A 17,588-nucleotide genomic window follows, 5' to 3' on the forward strand; every position below is an offset into this window, starting at 1 on the left:
ATTTCTTGTGAAATTTGTGAGAGGAGAAAAGTGATAAAATTTTTTGAACAATGTTCCATGACCCTGTGTCATCCAAATCATTCCTCTGAAGAACTCTTCTAAGTATATAAGCAAAATTGTTAAAGGTTTAATGTTTCTTATAGCTAGCATGTTAATCTTAGACTAAATTTATGTTAGTTGAACTTTATTTTTATGTGTTATTTTGAATATAAATTTTCACCATTTGAAATGATTATATTAACTTCTGTTTCACATTTTCCCTTTTTTTTGATGTGGACCATTTTCTAAAGTCTTTTTTTTTTTTAAGAAGATGTTGGGGGTAGGAGTTTATTAATTAATTTATTTATTTTTGCTGTGTTGGGTCTTCGTTTCTGTGCGAGGGCTTTCTCTAGCTGTGGCAAGCGGGGGCCACTCTTCATCGCGGTACGCGGGCCTCTCACTATCGCGGCCTCTCCCATTGCGGAGCACAGGCTCCAGACGCACAGGCTCAGTAGTTGTGGCTCACGGGCCCAGTCGCTCCGCGGCAAGCGGGGTCCTCCCAGAGCAGGGCTCGAACCTGTGTCCCCTGCATTAGCAGGCAGACTCTCAACCACTGCGCCACCAGGGAAGCTCTAAAGTCTTTATTGAATTTGTTACAATACTGCTTTTGTTTTATGTTTTTGGTTTTTTGGGCCCCAAGGCATGTGGGATCTTAGCTCCTTGACCAGGGGTTGAACCCACACCCCCTGCATTGGAAGGCGAAGTCTTAATGACTGGACTGCCAGGGACATCCTCTCACATTTTCCCTTTTATGTTAAGTTAATCATATCTGGTTTTGGTGTTGCCAACTTCTTGGTTAGTAATGCAACCCCCAATTAAAACATCTTTTTTTTTTTTTTTTTTTTTGCCGTGCGCGGGCCTCTCACTGTTGTGGCCTCTCCCGTTGCGGAGCACAGGCTCCGGATGCGCAGGCTCAGCGGCCATGGCTCACGGGCCCAGCTGCTCTGCGTCATGTGGGATCTTCCCGGACCAGGGCACGAACCCGTGTCCCCCGCATCGGCAGGCGGACTCTCAACCACTGCGCCACCAGGGAAGCCCCAACATCATTTTTTATGATGAAAAAAAACACAGAGATTAACTTCGTAATGTGATTTCTTGGATTATTTTTTCTAATAACTCTAACTTTTGGGGTCTGGTTAGATGGAGAACTTAACCATTTACCTTATTCTTCATATTCACTTTTGTATTCTACTTACCACCTACTCATTTTTAAAAATGATTTTTTTAGAATTAAATTATGGGGATGCATATATAATGAAAGTGATTTTTTTAAAATGGAAATGGTATAAGACACTTTATCCAAATGTTAATTTTTATATGTTGGTAATTTTGAACTAGATACTTATTTTATTCTATAAGATTAGTAGAGTGTATAATTTAAGTGTTGATAAATTATAGGTGTGTGTTATGTGCATATGATGGTTTAACATTTTTTATGTTAATGAGTGTTTTAACTAGTTTATAAATGCTTTTTTAAAAGATGAAAATATCGCAGGATAGATTTGACAGCCACATTCCAGAAAGTTTATTTATAAAGCTAAACTTTTATTATGAGGGATCTACTGTAATGAAGATCCTGTATGACAAAATGATTTCTAAATGCTCAGCTGATAGCTTATAAATTTAAGTATAATAATGAAATTGTGATCTGTTTTTAGAGTTCTTTAAAATGGAATTTAGCCCAGATTTTAAAATGGTTAAGATTTATTCTGTGATTTCTGTGTGCCAGGCATTGAGCTATGTGCTTTATGTATATTATCATTTAATCTCCATTATAACTCTGTGAATTAAGTTATATATATACACACATATATATGCATATATACGTGTGTGTGTGTGTGTGTGTGTGTGTGTGTGTGTGTGTGTGTGTGTGTGTAGGCAAAGCACAGAGATTAACTAACTTGGCCAAGGTCATACAGCTAATAAGTAGAGTCAGAGTTTGAACCTATTATTATTCACCAAATTTTACAGTTTATGGTTAATAAATGTTTAAAGTATACAGTAAAGTATAAAAAGCTGAATTAAACCTTAGAGATAATTCACCTGAACTAAGAGCTGAGACCTAGAATTGTAAGGTAACTTGACTGAAAGTTGTAGCAGTGCTGGGGCTATGACTTGGTTCTTCTGGCTTCTAGCCTAGTACTCTTTTTATGTGTAGATGCTACAGCTGTGGATTGTGGAATGGCTTAATTTCCCCCTTACCAGAGAGTATATAGGACTAAATGCATTACCTTTATTATTTAACACAGTGATATTGCATCAGGTGGTATCTGTCAATGGCTAAAAGTAAGATTTTCAAACAGTTAAAAATTTAGACCCCACATTTCCTTTGACTTAAATTTTTTGTAGGAAAAAATCCTTAAGATATAGTTTAATTTTAGATATATAAAATCTGAAACAAAAAATAGTAAAGTAGAAATTATAATTATTTATGTGAGCAGTCTCCAAAAGTCAATGTTATAATATAAAAAAGTCTTGTAAGTCATTTACTTGGAATTCATTTAGAAACAAGCATATTAAACATGGTCATAAAACTTCTACCTGAGTCAGTGTAGTGTATTCTCTTTTTCTGGCTGTTTTGGAGCCACCTCTGAGCTGCAGAAGCTGTTGGAACCTTTTGGAGCTTTGAGATCCCCACTGCATACCTTTGTTGGATATTTCACTTCACTGGCAGCTGATTTAACCTTCATAGAATTCCATGCCTTACCACTAAAATTCTGAAGTGGTGACTTGAGAGATTTTGACCGTGATAGTTTTGGCATGTTCCAGTGGCTGACATGCCAAAGGAATCCATTAAAGTGTTTGTTTATTAACCAGAATGAAATAAGGCAATGACTCTTTAGACCAGCATTGTCCAGTAGAAATGTTCTGTAGCTGCACTGTCAAATGCAGTAGCCACCAGCCACATGTGACTTTGTTCTTTTTTTTTTTTTTTTTTTTTTTTTGCGGTACGCGGGCCTCTCACTGCTGTGGCCTCTTCCCGTTGCGGAGCACAGGCTCCGGACGCGCAGGCTCAACGGCCATGGCTCACGGGCCCAGCCGCTCCACGGCATGTGGGATCTTCCCAGACCGGGGCACGAACCAGTGTTCCCTGCATCGGCAGACGAACCCTCAACCACTGCGCCACCAGCGAAGCCCCACATGTGACTTTGAACATTTGCAATGTGGTTAGTGAAACTGAGGAACTGAGTTTTAAATTTTATTTAGTTTTAATTAAACTTCAATAGTCACCTGTGGCTAGTGGCTACTGTATTACACAGTGCAGCTTTTGGTTGAATTACAGATCTAATTGCCAGCTTTTTAGTGTGTTTGCTAGTGTGTCAGTTGAGGTTCCTAAGTAGCTACTATGATCCTCAGGCTTCTGAAGTAGGTTATCTTAAAGTCATCTTTATAGTCATAGGCAGTGGATATCTTGTTCATATGGACAGGTCATTTATTAATTGAATATTTGTAAATTGAGTACTAATTTTAAAGTTTTGCTAAATCATATTTATATGATCACTTAACAAAAATGTTATATATGAGTCTCATAAGCTGTGTAATTAAGGCTCTTAGAGAATATTCTGTATTCTTGGTACTAGGAGGTCCTTAATGTTGAGCAAGAATTGTCATGTATCTGCTTAGATACCGCTGATGTTAGTTTAGGGGCAAGCTACAACTATTCAAATAATTGAGTTAAAGAGACCTCATAACTTGGTGAATTTAGTTGAACACAATATTCACTAGAGTCTCTTGTAATAGTAATTTAAACATTTGTAGCAATAACTTCTGAGGTTAAAATAATAATTTTTTTCCCTGTAGACTAATTCAATCCAAATAACTTGGAAATTAAAAAGCAGGAAAACTAGCTTTTGTCAGCCTGAGAATAAAGAGGAATGTGAAGATTGTATTAGGTGTGTATCTTAATATTTTAGGTTTCTGTCATCTAATTTTTTACTTGTTTTCCTTTATAAGTAAAGCAGTTTTAAAAAATTTTGTATATTGTAAAAAACTTATGCTATTGTATGTGTGGGAATCCAGAAAGCAAATTCTTGTTTTAAATAAGGCAATTCAATTTAAAAAAAAGGATTTTATTTATTTATGGCCAAGTTGGGTCTTTGTTGCTGCGCGTGGGCTTTCTCTAGTGGCACTGAACGGGGGCTACTCTTTGTTGTGCATGGGCTTCTCGTGGTGGCTTCTCTTGTTGCGGAGCACGGGCTCTAGACACGCGGGCTTCACTAGTTGTGGTGCACGAGCTTAGTTGCTCCGCGGTATGTGGGATCTTCCCAGACCAGGGCTCGAACCCATGTCCCCTGCATTGGCAGGCGGATTCTTAACCCCTGCGCCACCAGGGAAGCCCCAATTCAAATTTTTTTATGTTTATTCTAAAAGCATTTGTTTTGAATTATAAACATATTAGATTATAAATTTTTGAAGGCAAATACTGTGACTTATTTATCTTTGTTTTTTCCCTAGAACTTTGTATATTACCTTACATACAGAAAGCAATGAGTATGATTAGTTTGAATAGTTATTTTTTGAATGAATTAATCTATAATGAAGTACTATATCCAACTAATTTTTTCCTTTTAAGTTTCATTGATTAAAAAACCCAGAGAGGGCCTCCCTGGTGGCGCAAGTGGTTGAGAGTCCGCCTGCCGATGCAGGGGATACGGGTTCGTGCCCCGGTCTGGGAGGATCCCATATGCCGCGGAGCGGCTGGGCCCGTGAGCCATGGCCGCTGAGCCTGCGCGTCCGGAGCTTGCGCGTCCGGAGCCTGTGCTCCGCAACGGGGGAGGCCACAACAGTGAGAGGCCCGCATACCGCAAAAAAAAAAAAAAAAAAAAAAAAAAACCCAGAGAAATATAAACTAAAACTATTTAAGATTATGTTTTATTATGGAATGTGAAGAATAGGTAACAGTTAAAGATTAATGTCACTTAGCATCTGAAAAATTCAGATTTATTAAAACAGTACATTATGAGGCAATTATTCATTTTTACACAAGGATGCTTTTAAAAAACTATTTGTAATTTAATAATTTCAGACTTCTTCAAATAGTAAGAGCTTAATAGGATCACCATTTTACTTATTAAATTTGGGTTCATTCAAGAAAGAACCAATTATGTAGAGTGAGTTAAATGTTTATGTTAAACTTATCAAATTTAAAAATTGAGCTTTTTATAGGAAAAATGATTGAGTATGTGTATATTTAATTTAATGAAATCCACTTTAATACTAGGTATCTTTATTTTATAGGAAGGAAAATAGATATAACTTGCTGCCTTGTGTGGAGTCACATGATGGTCAAAATTTGATCCAAGAATTTCTAAACCTCAAGTTTCACGTTTCAATATTTGGCTCATAAAATTGACTGATACCTTATGTTAGTACTTAAATGACAATTTACAGAAAGTCAGCTCTTCAACTTGATTGGCGACAACCCTTTTCAGCCAAAAAGTAAGTGTTGCTGCCACTACTGATACTAGTATATGTGGCTCTTGTACCAATAACTTTGCATCAGGAGAAAGGCTGAGAGGTAGGCACATTTCCTTAAAAACAAAAACACTTAAAATTGTTAAGGTAACAAATGCTCACATAAAAACAAATAATGTGAATTAAAATATGAGTAAAGTAGAAATGAAATGATTTCTCTCTGTGCCTGGTGATCGCTACTATTGTTAGTTTGGTATACATAATCATGTATGTTTCTTTTATGCATAGACAAAAATTAATTATTTCTAAAAAAATTGTAAAGCTGTTACGTATCTTCAAAAATTTTTTTCTCAACAATATATCCTGTATATATTGACAATGGCAGTACCGTGCTAAAAAGAGTAAGGAAGATCTTTGTCTTCTGCATGAGTTTGGTAGGGCTGCCATGACAAAGTGTCATAGACTAGATGGCTTAAACGACAGAAATTTATTTGCTCACAATTCTGGAGCCTAGAAGTCTAAGATCAAGGTGTTGGTAGGGTTAGTTCCTTTTGAGGGTCGTGAGGGAAGGATCTGTCCAGGCCTCTCTCCTTGGCTTATAGGTGGTCATCTGCTTCCTATGTCTTCAGAGGGTCTTTCCTCAATACGTGTATCTGTGTCCTGATCTGCTATTCTTCTTTCTTTTTAAAAAAAAATTAATTAATTAATTAATTTTGGCTGTGCCAGGTCTTAGTTGCGGCACACGGGATCTTAGTTGCAGCATATGGACTTCGTAGTTGTGGCATACATGTGGGATCTAGTTCCCTGACCAGGGATCAAACCTGGGCCCCCTGCATTGGGAGCACAGAGTCTTACCCACTGGACCACCAGGGAAGTCCCCTGATCTGCTCTTCCTTTAAGGAAACTGGTCATAGTGGATTAGCGCCCACACCCTGTCCCATTCATATATATATATATGGTATATGGCTATGTATACCCTCTTTATATATCTAGTTAAGCATCACTTGTATCCATCTCCATTGATGTTACTTTAGTTTAGACCTTCAGTACTGTTTCTCTTTTTTCCCTCCTCCCCTCCTCTTACTCTTCCTTTTTCTCCTCTATCTCAGCTTAAAGTAATATATATACATAGTTTTAAAAAATCAAACAACCTAAAAAGGCTTTAAGGGGTTTAACCTGTTTCTTGAAGAGTGCTTATGCACATATATGTGTGCTGTCTATTGCATAGTCAGCTTTAACCATTTTCTAGTGATGTTTATCATGAGGATTTATGCTTTCTTACAGCTATGCCTTCCTTCCCTCTAAGTATCTCCCAACATAAAAAATCAAATCTGTATTTGATATTTTCATTATGATGACCATATAAATACTGTTCACTGACAAGCAGGGTAATATGCTATTAATATGCCATTATATATGGAATAGCATATGAGAGGATACATTTCTTTTTTTTTCTTTCTTTTGGTGTACCCAGCAATTAATACTTTTCATGTTTTTTAATTTGCTAACTTGTATTGAAGTCTATAGCTAAATCTTCTCACACTCTCAAGAGCCTCTCAATTCAATTTTCTATACTGTAAAACTTGTCAGGTAGTCTAAAAGTTTATACTTTAATCATCTTTTCTTTGGCCTCCTAGAGACATTCCTCCTGAAGGTACTGTTCTCCTGAATTAGTCTGGACTGGTTGTTCTCTAGGCCTACTGAACTTCTGTTGTTCTGGGACTTTGTATTGTGGTGAATGCCATGTTTTCTTCACTGTGTCTTCCTCTTTCTTGATTGAGTCTCATGTTTTGGTGGATTGTATAGTAGCTTCCTGAGAAAGGGTGCCTGGGAAGTAAATCTTGTGTGATGTTGCTGGTCCTTACTCTCACACTTGATGAAAAGTTTGAATTCTAAACTGAAAAATAATTCTGGTAAGAATTTTAAAAGTATTACTTTACTGTCTTTTAGTTTCTGTTCTTATTACTCTTGATCTTTTCTATATGATCTGTTTCTGCCCCCCAACCTCTACAGATCTGAGGATATTTTCTTTATCTTTTTTGTTCTGAAATTTGGTAATTATATGTCTTGGTATAACTTTTTTCTTGATTGTTGTACTGAGTATTAGTGGGATCTTTCAACCAAGAGATTGTTGTCTTCTGATCTAGGAAATTTGCTTACATTATTTCTTTGATAACCTACCCCCTGCTTTTTCTCTATTCTCTTTCTATAAATTTTATTAGGTGAGTGTTGTACCTTTGAAATTGATTTTCTAACAACCTTGTGTTCTCTGTTTTGTTTATATATATACTTGTGTGTGTGTACGTATGTATGTATATATAAATATTTTTTTTTCTCTCGTAGTTCCACCTTTGAGGACATTTTGGGTTTTTTAACTGAATTTAAAAATTTGGCTATTGTATTTTTAGTTCTATTTTTGTTTCTGAACATTACTTTTTATAACATCCTTTTTTGTCTCATATCTCTAAAAATGCTAATTATATTTTTTCTAGTATTTGTCTTGCTTTTTGCATTATCTCTTTTCCTTAGGACTCTTTATCTGTTTTATTGATTTTGGTCTGAAAGACAAGAGGTTTTCCTAAAATTTCTGGTGCTAATTGGTTGTCTATTACTGAGGCACTAAAATGCTTCCTAGGAGGTCTGTGCTTGGTCAGAACTTCTAGGATGGTGATATTTACTGTATGTTCTTTGGTCTGTTTCTTCAGGCGGGAAATGTCTAATTTTCCCTGATTGGAATAAGCCTCACTTTGTTCTTTTATTTTAGCCTAGCACCTCATCCCTGCTTTGCTGTGTACCTGGCATTCCTGAATTTGATTCAGTTTTTCTGTTATATCTCCCACCTGTTGCCTCTTATTCTTAGTTTATCTGCCTTTTGTTAGTACATTTTTTTTTTTTTTGGATAATGGTTAGGTGCAATCTTTTTTTGTAGATATAATCATATTCTAGGCATATGACTGAAACTGACTTTGTTCCCAAATTTTCTGTCCACTGTAAAGAACTACTATCAACCATCATCCATCTGTCTATCTATCTGTCTACGTATCTATCATCTCTTTATCTAAATCTTACTAGTTTATATCTTAGAGAGTGAGCTCTGGGTTTCTCATTGTTGCTACCATGTACTAACTATAAATATCAATTCAGAAATTGCTATTAGGATTATTAAAGTAGATCTTAAATATCATACTATGTATTACAAAAATGTATTTATTTTTCTTTTTTGAAAATAAGGTTTGCTTCTCTCCTTTTGAAAATTAGATAAATCAAAAATGGCAGAACTCTTTATGGAATGTGAAGAAGAAGAGTTGGAACCATGGCAGAAGAAAGTAAAAGAGGTTGATGATGATGATGATGATGAGCCGATCTTTGTTGGAGAGATATCAAGTTCAAAGCCAGCAATTTCAAGTGAGCATTTACTTTTAGTGAAGCCCAGTTTTGTAAGATACTGTTTCTAATAGAAAAACTTGTGAACTGTTTTATTGGTATTTAATTAAGTCCTTGTTCCTCTGTAGGGAGTTAGGGATGACAGATTGGGTGGGAGGTCAGTAAGAATTTCAGAGTCAGGGTTTTGATTGGGGACTTAAGGAGGTAAGAGGTTAAAATATCAGATGTGAGAAAAAGAAACGGACTAAGATTAGCTGGTGAAACTGGAGGTCTTTTCATATTAGAAATCATAATTTTTAGTGGAGCCAGGTAAACCTATTGATGTTTTTGTTCATTTTCTTTTTTTTTCCCTCTTTTAAACTGAGAAACAGAAGAGTTTAGAATATTTTGCTTAAAATGTCAGAATACACTAAATAAGTTTGGGTTAGTCTCAGATAAGGGTTCTCACATCTAAGCAACTGCCTCATTGCAGTGTCATCTATACATAGCTACAGAATGTATAGGCAGTGAATGATTTCAGTTAGAGTAATTCGATTTGACATTGTTACAATGTTCAAGACAAACAACACTTGTTAAAACGTCCACTCAGGGCCTCCCTGGTGGCGCAGTGGTTGAGAGTCCGCCTGCCAATGCAGGGGATACGGGTTTGTGCCCCGGTCTGGGAGGATCCCATATGCCGCGGAGCGGCTGGGCCCGTGAGCCATGGCCTCTGGGCCTGCGCATCCGGAGCCTGTGCTCCGCAACGGGAGAGGCCACAACAGTGAGAGGCCCGCATACCGCAAAAAAAAACAAAACAAAACAAAAAAAAAAACGTCCACTCAAAAATGTATAGAAGTACAGAGAAATAATGTACAAATTTCAGGGGAGAAAAAGAAAATAGATCCCTTCCCATTTCATTTACATGTTTATTTGCTTAAGTCAGGAGAATTTACCAAAGAACATAACCAGCATACTAGTGTTTTCTTACCAAGTTAGTGCATAGAAGTGTAATTAAGAGACTACTTTTAAATTTTCTCCTGGCTCTTCCTTCTGTTGCCTCTAAACTTGGAATGGCATTTTTAGTCAGTTTTATTAGAGGAAGAATAGCTTAACCAATTGAATTCTCAGTAGCATTTTTTTTGTGGCAGATTGATAATAGCTCCTAGAGGTTCTAAGTGGAGTGCCACTTCGATTATAAATTGAACTAGGCATGATGGCATGCTTGTTGATGATAGTGGAACATAATTATATATTCTCTTAATTACTGTTTCTTGCCACTGTGATTATTTTATACTGGAATATTACCATATTGCAAAATTAGTACTCAAGTTCTCTTATTGAAAACATGACAGTTAAGATTTAAATCGAATTTATATTGATTGTAGATGACTGTTAACAGTATTCAACTGGAATAACGTATATTAGTTTTAAAATAATTCTGTCAGAAGGGGATTGACCAGGAAGAATTTCTTTTCTGTACTCTTAAGATGCACAATTTAAATGATTTTTTTGCTGTTTATGTATAAGCCATAAAATATTTTAACATATGGTGTATGAGCTAAATGTTTATATACAGTTGCCAGAAAGGAAGTTACAAACTTTTGTAGAATACAAACATCAAAAGGACTTTAGCAATAGTTCTTTGATGGTTTGAGTAAGTACTTAATCTTGAATTTCTGAATGAAAATGGGGTCAAGTTGCTTGAGCAGATTTTTCTCCTTTAAGACATCTCTAGTACTTAGGTATAGAGCACTGCATTGCCATTTTCAGAAAACAGTCCTACTTTTATATGGCCCTTTACTTTATAGAATTTTTTTTTTTTTTTTTTTTTTCCTTTTTGCGTTATGTGGGCCTCTCACTGTTGTGGCCTCTCCCGTTGCGGAGCACAGGCTCCGGATGCGCAGGCCCAGCGGCCATGGCTCACGGGCCCAGCCGCTCTGCGGCATATGGGATCCTCCCAGACCGGGGCACGAACCCGTATCCCCTGCATCGGCAGGCGGACTCTCAACCACTGCGCCACCAGGGAGGCCCTATAGAATTATTTTATGGGAGCTGGTTCCTTTCTACTACGAAGGGAAAAAAAGGAAATTTATGTGAGGTCTGGTGTTTGTGCTTTTACCTTTTTCTAACCAACAATTTCAGGCAATCCTTACTCTTCTAAATTTTAGTTTGATTACTGAAAAACCTGTAATTAGGAACTTTAAACTGCAATAAGGAACTTTAAACTGATCCTGAAAGTCATATTACACTCGGACTTCTGGTATAGTGATAAATTTGAAACCCCTTAAGTTGTAAGATATTCTGGTAAACTGTATGTTCATTGCAGTCTGTATTCTCTGAGATAGTTTCCCTTTCAGGACTCAGTAATGGTGTAGATAATCTGGTGAGATCCCTTATAATGATACTTCAGGGCTTATAAGGGTGTGAATTGGATATGGATGTTAGACAGGGTTTGATTTTGAGTAATAGGAACTTGAGTGTATGTATAGCCCTTCCATCACTCAAAGGAAGATATATACTTCAATTATAGTTGTATATGAATATATTTTTAGAAATTTTTTGCCAATTATATGACTATTTCTTTGCCATGCAGAAGGTTTGACTTATATGTAGTCATATTTATCAATCTTTAACTTCTGGCTTTTGGATTTTGAGTTACAGTTAGAAAGATTGTTCTTATTCTATAAGATAATTAAGATGCATAATCTTATTTCTTTAGTAGATAAAGATATATACGTTTAAAATTAACTGTATTCATAAGTCAGTGTTAACTTGTATTCTTCTAGGAATCTGTTTGTTTTCAGTGTATGATTTCTGTTATCTTAATATATATATCATTCAAACAATGAATTTTAAAATAAATGTAATCTTTTATAGATATTTTGAATAGAGTAAACCCCAGCTCATATTCGAGGGGAATAAAGAATGGTGCGCTCAGCCGAGGTACAGTATTATTGTACTATTTTTGTTTTAAAGTGAAGTATTTTGACATCATTGATTATATAGAAATATATTCAATGTGTTGTGTAATTTTAAAATACAGGTATTACTGCTGCATTCAAGCCTACAAGTCAACACTACACGAATCCAACATCAAATCCAGTGCCTGCCTCGCCAGTAAATTTTCATCCTGAATCTAGATCTTCAGATAGTTCTGTTATTGTTCAGCCTTTGTCTAAACCTGTAAGTGTTTCTGAAACTACACAGTCAGCTCAGGGATACATTGGATATTATTTATCAGTATCAACAATGCCTAGTTAAAATTCTGTACTACCATGGGTAATCATTTAATGGAATCATAATCAGCATCAGAAAATGTCACCTTCTCTATGATAGCTCAACTGGTACCCAAATAATAATTGCAGTAACTACTCAGCCTGTTTTTAAATCAGGTAATATGCTTAAATTAAATAGGTATAGTATTGAAAACTGTGCTATCAAAGCATGGATAAAAGTATAATTAGTAATGAATATTGCATAATGGCAAACTATTTCAGATTGTAAATTGGGCCAAATGTTCTTAGTTCTTAATTGGGAAAATTGCTAAGAGGCTACTGGAGCTTTTTATTCTGAAAACATACTGTCATAGTTTAGTTAGTTTAAATAACTCTTAACAAAAACTAATAGTTAATATATATTGAGTTGTTAATATGTGCAAGGCTTTGTGCTAAATGCTGTACATGAATTAATCTCATTTAATTCTTAAATGTTCCTATGAAGTAGGCACTATTATTTATCTCTGTTTTATAGTTGAGGAAACTGAGGCTCGCAGTGAATTTAAATAATTAAATATTAAATTTAATAATTTAAATAATTCACTCAGGGTCACACAGCTGGCAAATGATAGATCTAGGATTTCAATCCAGACTAATCCATAGTTTATTTGTATTTGTATATACATGCAGGTGTATTGTACGTAAATGTATACTTCTAAAAAAAAATGGAAGCATTGCCTTAGTGTGAAAATTTTCAAAGTGTAGTCTTCAGTCCCCTGGGGTTCCCGTAAGACTCTTTTATAGGTTTTCGGTCAACAGTATTGTCACAGTAACACAAAGACACTATTTGCTTTTTTCACTGTGTTGACATTTGCACTGATGATGCAAAAGCAGTGGTGGGTAAACTGCTGGTTCCTTAGTATGAATAGTAGTTTTTGTATTAGTCACCACCCTGCACTCACAATAAAAATTATTCCAGTCATACTCCGTTCCCTTGATGAAGAATTAAAATGTTACTAACTTTATTAACTCTCTACCCTTGAATACATGTGTCTTTTAAAATATTTTGTGTGATGAAATGGGTGGTGTGCATAAAGTATTACTGTGTCTGAGGTATGATGATTATCATGAGGAAAAGCACTAGTGTGATTAAATTGTGAGCTAAACTACCCAGAAGACCATTTACTTGAAAGGATGACTGACAAACCATGGTTTATACTACTATTAACTTAGTGGATTAAAAACACCTACTTTTAGGGCTTCCCTGGTGGCACAGTGGTTGAAAGTCTGCCTGCCGATGCAGGGGACACGGGTTCATGCCCCAGTCTGGGAAGATCCCACATGCTGCGGAGCGGCTGGGCCCGTGAGCCATGGCCACTGAGCCTGCGCATCCAGAGCCTGTGCTCTGCAACGGGAGAGGCCACAACAGTGAGAGGCCCGCGTACCGCAAAAAACAAACAAATAAAAAAACACCTACTTTTATTATCTCACAGATTTTGTGGGTCAGGAGTCAGGTCATATCTTCATAGTCCCTCAAGGCTTCATTCAAGGTGTGGGCTCTGAGCTTGCAGTCTCATCTGAAGCTCAACTGAGGAAGTATCTGCTTCCAAGTTCTCATGCTTATTGGTACCATTTGGTTCCTTAAGGGTAGTCAGATTGAGAGTCTCAGAATGTTAGTGGCTTTTGGCTGGCTCCTTGCCAGGTGGGTCTTTCCAACATGGCTTCTTACTTCCTCAAAGCACACAAGGAAGAGAGAATCTTTAGCAGGATGGCATTACAGCCTTATGTAATGTAATCACATACAAAAGATCATGTACATTCTGTCACTTTTGCCATATTCTGTCAGAAACAAGTCACATGTCTTACCCACACTCCAAGAGAGGGAATCACACAGGACATGAATACCAGGGTGTGGGGATCATGGAAGCTACTTTAGAGTCTGTCTGCCACACACGAGTTCTTCAGTCTTTGCTGTTTGGTAGACAGTTCCTCAAAATTGAACAAAGTGCACCTGTCACTTCAAGGAAAACAACTGGTGGTATTTCTTGCCACCGATGAAATTTGAGCTATCAAGCAAAGTTAGAATTTTGAACAACTTGTATCTGCTATCGTGATCTTGACAGCTTCCCAGTAGGTAAAGTCTTTTCTGGTGGGTGGCGGTATTAATAAATATGATTTTTTGATATTGTGTAATTTTTCAACATTTGGAAGATGTGCGTAATTCAAAGAAACCAATATTTTCTAAATAACTAATATATGATGTAATAAAATCATGCATGGGTAAGATTCATTCAAAGTGCAAGATAAGGCTAATAGATTTTAATGTAACAAAGTTCAAAAAACTCAGTGATAAGGAGTCAGATTCCACGTTGCAACAAACTAAGAAAATACCAACTGTTGAGTTTTGGTATTGTATCTAAGAAATATAACCCCATTTATTCTAATTTGCTATTAAAATATTCCCTTTTTCAACTATTAATTTTTATGAAGCCAGATTATATTCTTTAACTGAAACAACATATTTTAACAGAATGAAAGCCAAAGCAGGTATAAGAGTATAGCAGTTTTTGATTAATCTAGACATTAAAGAGATTTGCAGAAATGTAAAACAGTGCCACTATTTTCACTGATTTTTTTGTGTTTGCTAGATAAGCCATTTTTTACAAAATGTTATTTATGTTAATCTGTAATGGATTTATTATTGTTTAAAATGAAATTAATAAATAAATATTTAAAAAATTTCTCTGTTTTAATCTCTAATATGGTAAATATCAGTAGATATAACCTACCTAAATAAAAATTCTTTTGGGTCCTCAGTAATTTTTCAATGTATAAAGGGGTTCTGAAACCAAGGAGTTAGAGTACTCAAACAAAAAGTTACCCAAAATGTGAAGATTCTTTGCTACTGGAATTGAATTAACTCATTGGTTTTTTTCATGCTTCATAAGCTATTTGGCATTGGCCTTACAGAAATAGTAAATTTCCCCTAAAATATTTGTTCTTTTTACAATAAGTGAAACAACTACCAAAGCACCTATAAATTTTCTTGCAAATATTCAATTTCAAAACCAGAATTGAATCCAGATATTTTTGGTATGACTAATCCATTTTTCCTTCACTTTATATCATATTACTACAAAGTAATCTACATATTTGTTACCACTAAAAATTGATATTTGAGGTATATCTTTCATAGAAGACTTATTAAATTTAATTTTATTTACATGAAAAGAAAAATCTCTGGCTAAATAAACTCTGCCCCCACGTATATTTTGAAGAGGTCATTATCATAAAAAATAAGAGTATCTTTGGGCAAATACCACCCCCACCCCAAATCTTTTCTGTAGTTTTATCATTCTGAAATAATAATATTGATATGAGCCCTGGACTAGTAGTTTAAATAACTTAAGATTGAAGCAAGAGACTTGAATGCTGATTCTGCCTTGTTCTTAACTAAAGCATTGGCAAAACCTCTCTGAGCCTCATTTTCTTCATTTCTAAAATGAGAGATAATTTTACCCAGACTGCTGACTCTCAATCTTGGATCCTAAGATGGTAAGCTACCCAAAATGTAAAGATTCTTTGTTATTAGTGGAATCAAATTAACTTGGTAGGTTTCTCATTAGTATTGTAAGCTGTTTGGCATTTGGGAGGATAGAAAACCGGAAAAGGAAACTTTATTATTATTATTTTTTTTCTTGCGGTACGCGGGCCTCCCACCGCCGCGGCCCCTCCCGCCGCGGAGCACAGGCTCCCGACGCGCAGGCCCAGCGGCCATGGCCCACGGGCCCATCCGCTCCGCGGCACGTGGGATCCCCCCGGACCGGGGCACGAACCCGACTCCCCTGCATCGGCAGGCGGACTCCCAACCACTGCGCCACCAGGGAAGCCCGAAACTTCATTATTTAATTCAGTTTGATAGATAAAAATCTTTCCAACATTGGACCCAGGGAGAAAAAAAAATAAAGTGAGGGGTGATATCTTTGGTGTTATAAAAGTTAGAAACTAGGGCTTTTTCTAACTCAAAATGTTTTACTTTTGTAGGCATAGTTTTTAAATCAAAACACCTCAATTGATAGCTCTAGATCTTGGGGAGTTTTTAAAAGGCGAAATTTTGTCAGTTGATCTGGGTGGATGGTTCTTGGAAGTAATACAGTTTGAAAAGCTCTCCAGGTGATTCTAATGTGCACAGATAAGAATGACATTCTGGAATGAATTGAGGATGCTATGTAAGGAAATTATTTACTGTGAATTTTGGAAGCCACTGCTTTTAATAAATTATAGTTTTTCATTTTATGTCATGTTTTGTGTGTACGTGTATATTTACTTTTTCATGTAACATCTCTATACTTCAGTGTCTCTTTCAAATCTGTTTCAGGTAGTGGGGATATATTGTTATCATTTAAAAAGTCAGTGTGATACAGCTTAAGGGCATAGGCTTTGTAATTAGACCCAACTTCTAATTACAGCTCCATCAATAATAAGTGGGGCTGTATTGGGAACCTTGCATAACCACACCTAACCGTAGTTCACCTACTTATAAAATGGGGTATAAGGTCTTTATTAGTACTGTTGTGACAACTACTTGATTTAATACATGCAGTGAAGTGCCAGTATATTTAAAATATGACTGTGGCTTGTTTTTTAGGTGTGAAGGGTGAATAACTTCAAGTTCAGAAGTGACTTGCCCGAGGTTTTGTAGCTAAATAAATGTGTGGATTTTCTGGATCCCAGTCTAGCACCCATTCTACCCTTACGGTTGTGTTTGATATCTTTCTGAACAGTTTTAGGAGACATTAAAAATTCCATGTTGGATAATTATTTTAACCAGTTACTGTTTTTTTTTTAAGTTTTTAAAATTTATTTTTGGCTGCATTGGGTTCTCCCTGCTGCATGCAGATTTTCTCTAGTTTTGGTGAGTGGGGGCTACTCTTCATTGCGGTGCGCAGGCTTCTTGTGGTGGCTTCTCTGGTTATGGAGCATGGGCTCTAGGCACACAGGCTTCAGTGGTTGCAGCACGCGGGCTCAGTAGTTGTGGCTCATGGGCTCTAGAGTGCAGGCTCAGTAGTTGTGGCGCATGGGCTTAGTTGCTTCGCCAACATGTGGGATCTTCCCAGACCAGGGATCGAACCCATGTCCCCTGCATTGGCAGGTGGATTCTCATCCACTGCGCCACTCAGGAAGTCTACCAGGTATTGTTGAATAATGTGTGCCTGCTCTCTGAAACTGTGGTGCTTGCATTAGCCAGAGTTATTTCCTAGGAAAGTGTTTAACAGTATTAACTTTGTACTTCTGTTAAAGAACTGTTTTAGAAAATGTAGGTGAACGTTATCCATTTTTTAAGTGTAAATATTTGAAGAAAATATCTTGAAGCAAGATTGTGCTTGGTTACAATTAAGTTATATGGCATCACAGATTTTTTTTTTTTTTTGAATGTTGCACGTTAAGGCTCAAATGCAAATATCTGCCTGTTAGGCTTCAAATTCTTTGAGTGGCTTGGGTTACTTCGATACCCGTTTCCATAACAACTTCTTTTTTTTTAAACAGCAACAATCA

General features: G+C 36.3%; 1 protein-coding gene across 4 annotated transcripts in view; it reads left to right on the forward strand.

Annotated features, from left to right (window-relative positions):
• ZNF280D (zinc finger protein 280D) overlaps window positions 1-17,588 on the forward strand; it is a 119,480-nt gene that overhangs the window by 16,488 nt on the left and 85,404 nt on the right. For 3 of the 4 annotated variants that reach the window (XM_060097293.1, XM_060097296.1, XM_060097295.1), the window contains 3 exons: window positions 8,713-8,859; window positions 11,695-11,760; window positions 11,861-12,000. In XM_060097293.1, the coding sequence (XP_059953276.1) occupies window positions 8,724-8,859; window positions 11,695-11,760; window positions 11,861-12,000 (342 nt within the window). In that variant the 5' untranslated portion in view covers window positions 8,713-8,723. Of the gene's footprint in view, window positions 1-5,391; window positions 5,479-8,712; window positions 8,860-11,694; window positions 11,761-11,860; window positions 12,001-17,588 lie in introns of those variants that run through there. The other variant, XM_060097294.1, reaches the window with a different exon arrangement.

Source organism: Mesoplodon densirostris, chromosome 4 (assembly GCF_025265405.1).
Source record: "Mesoplodon densirostris isolate mMesDen1 chromosome 4, mMesDen1 primary haplotype, whole genome shotgun sequence".
Taxonomy (NCBI): Eukaryota; Metazoa; Chordata; class Mammalia; order Artiodactyla; family Ziphiidae; genus Mesoplodon; species Mesoplodon densirostris.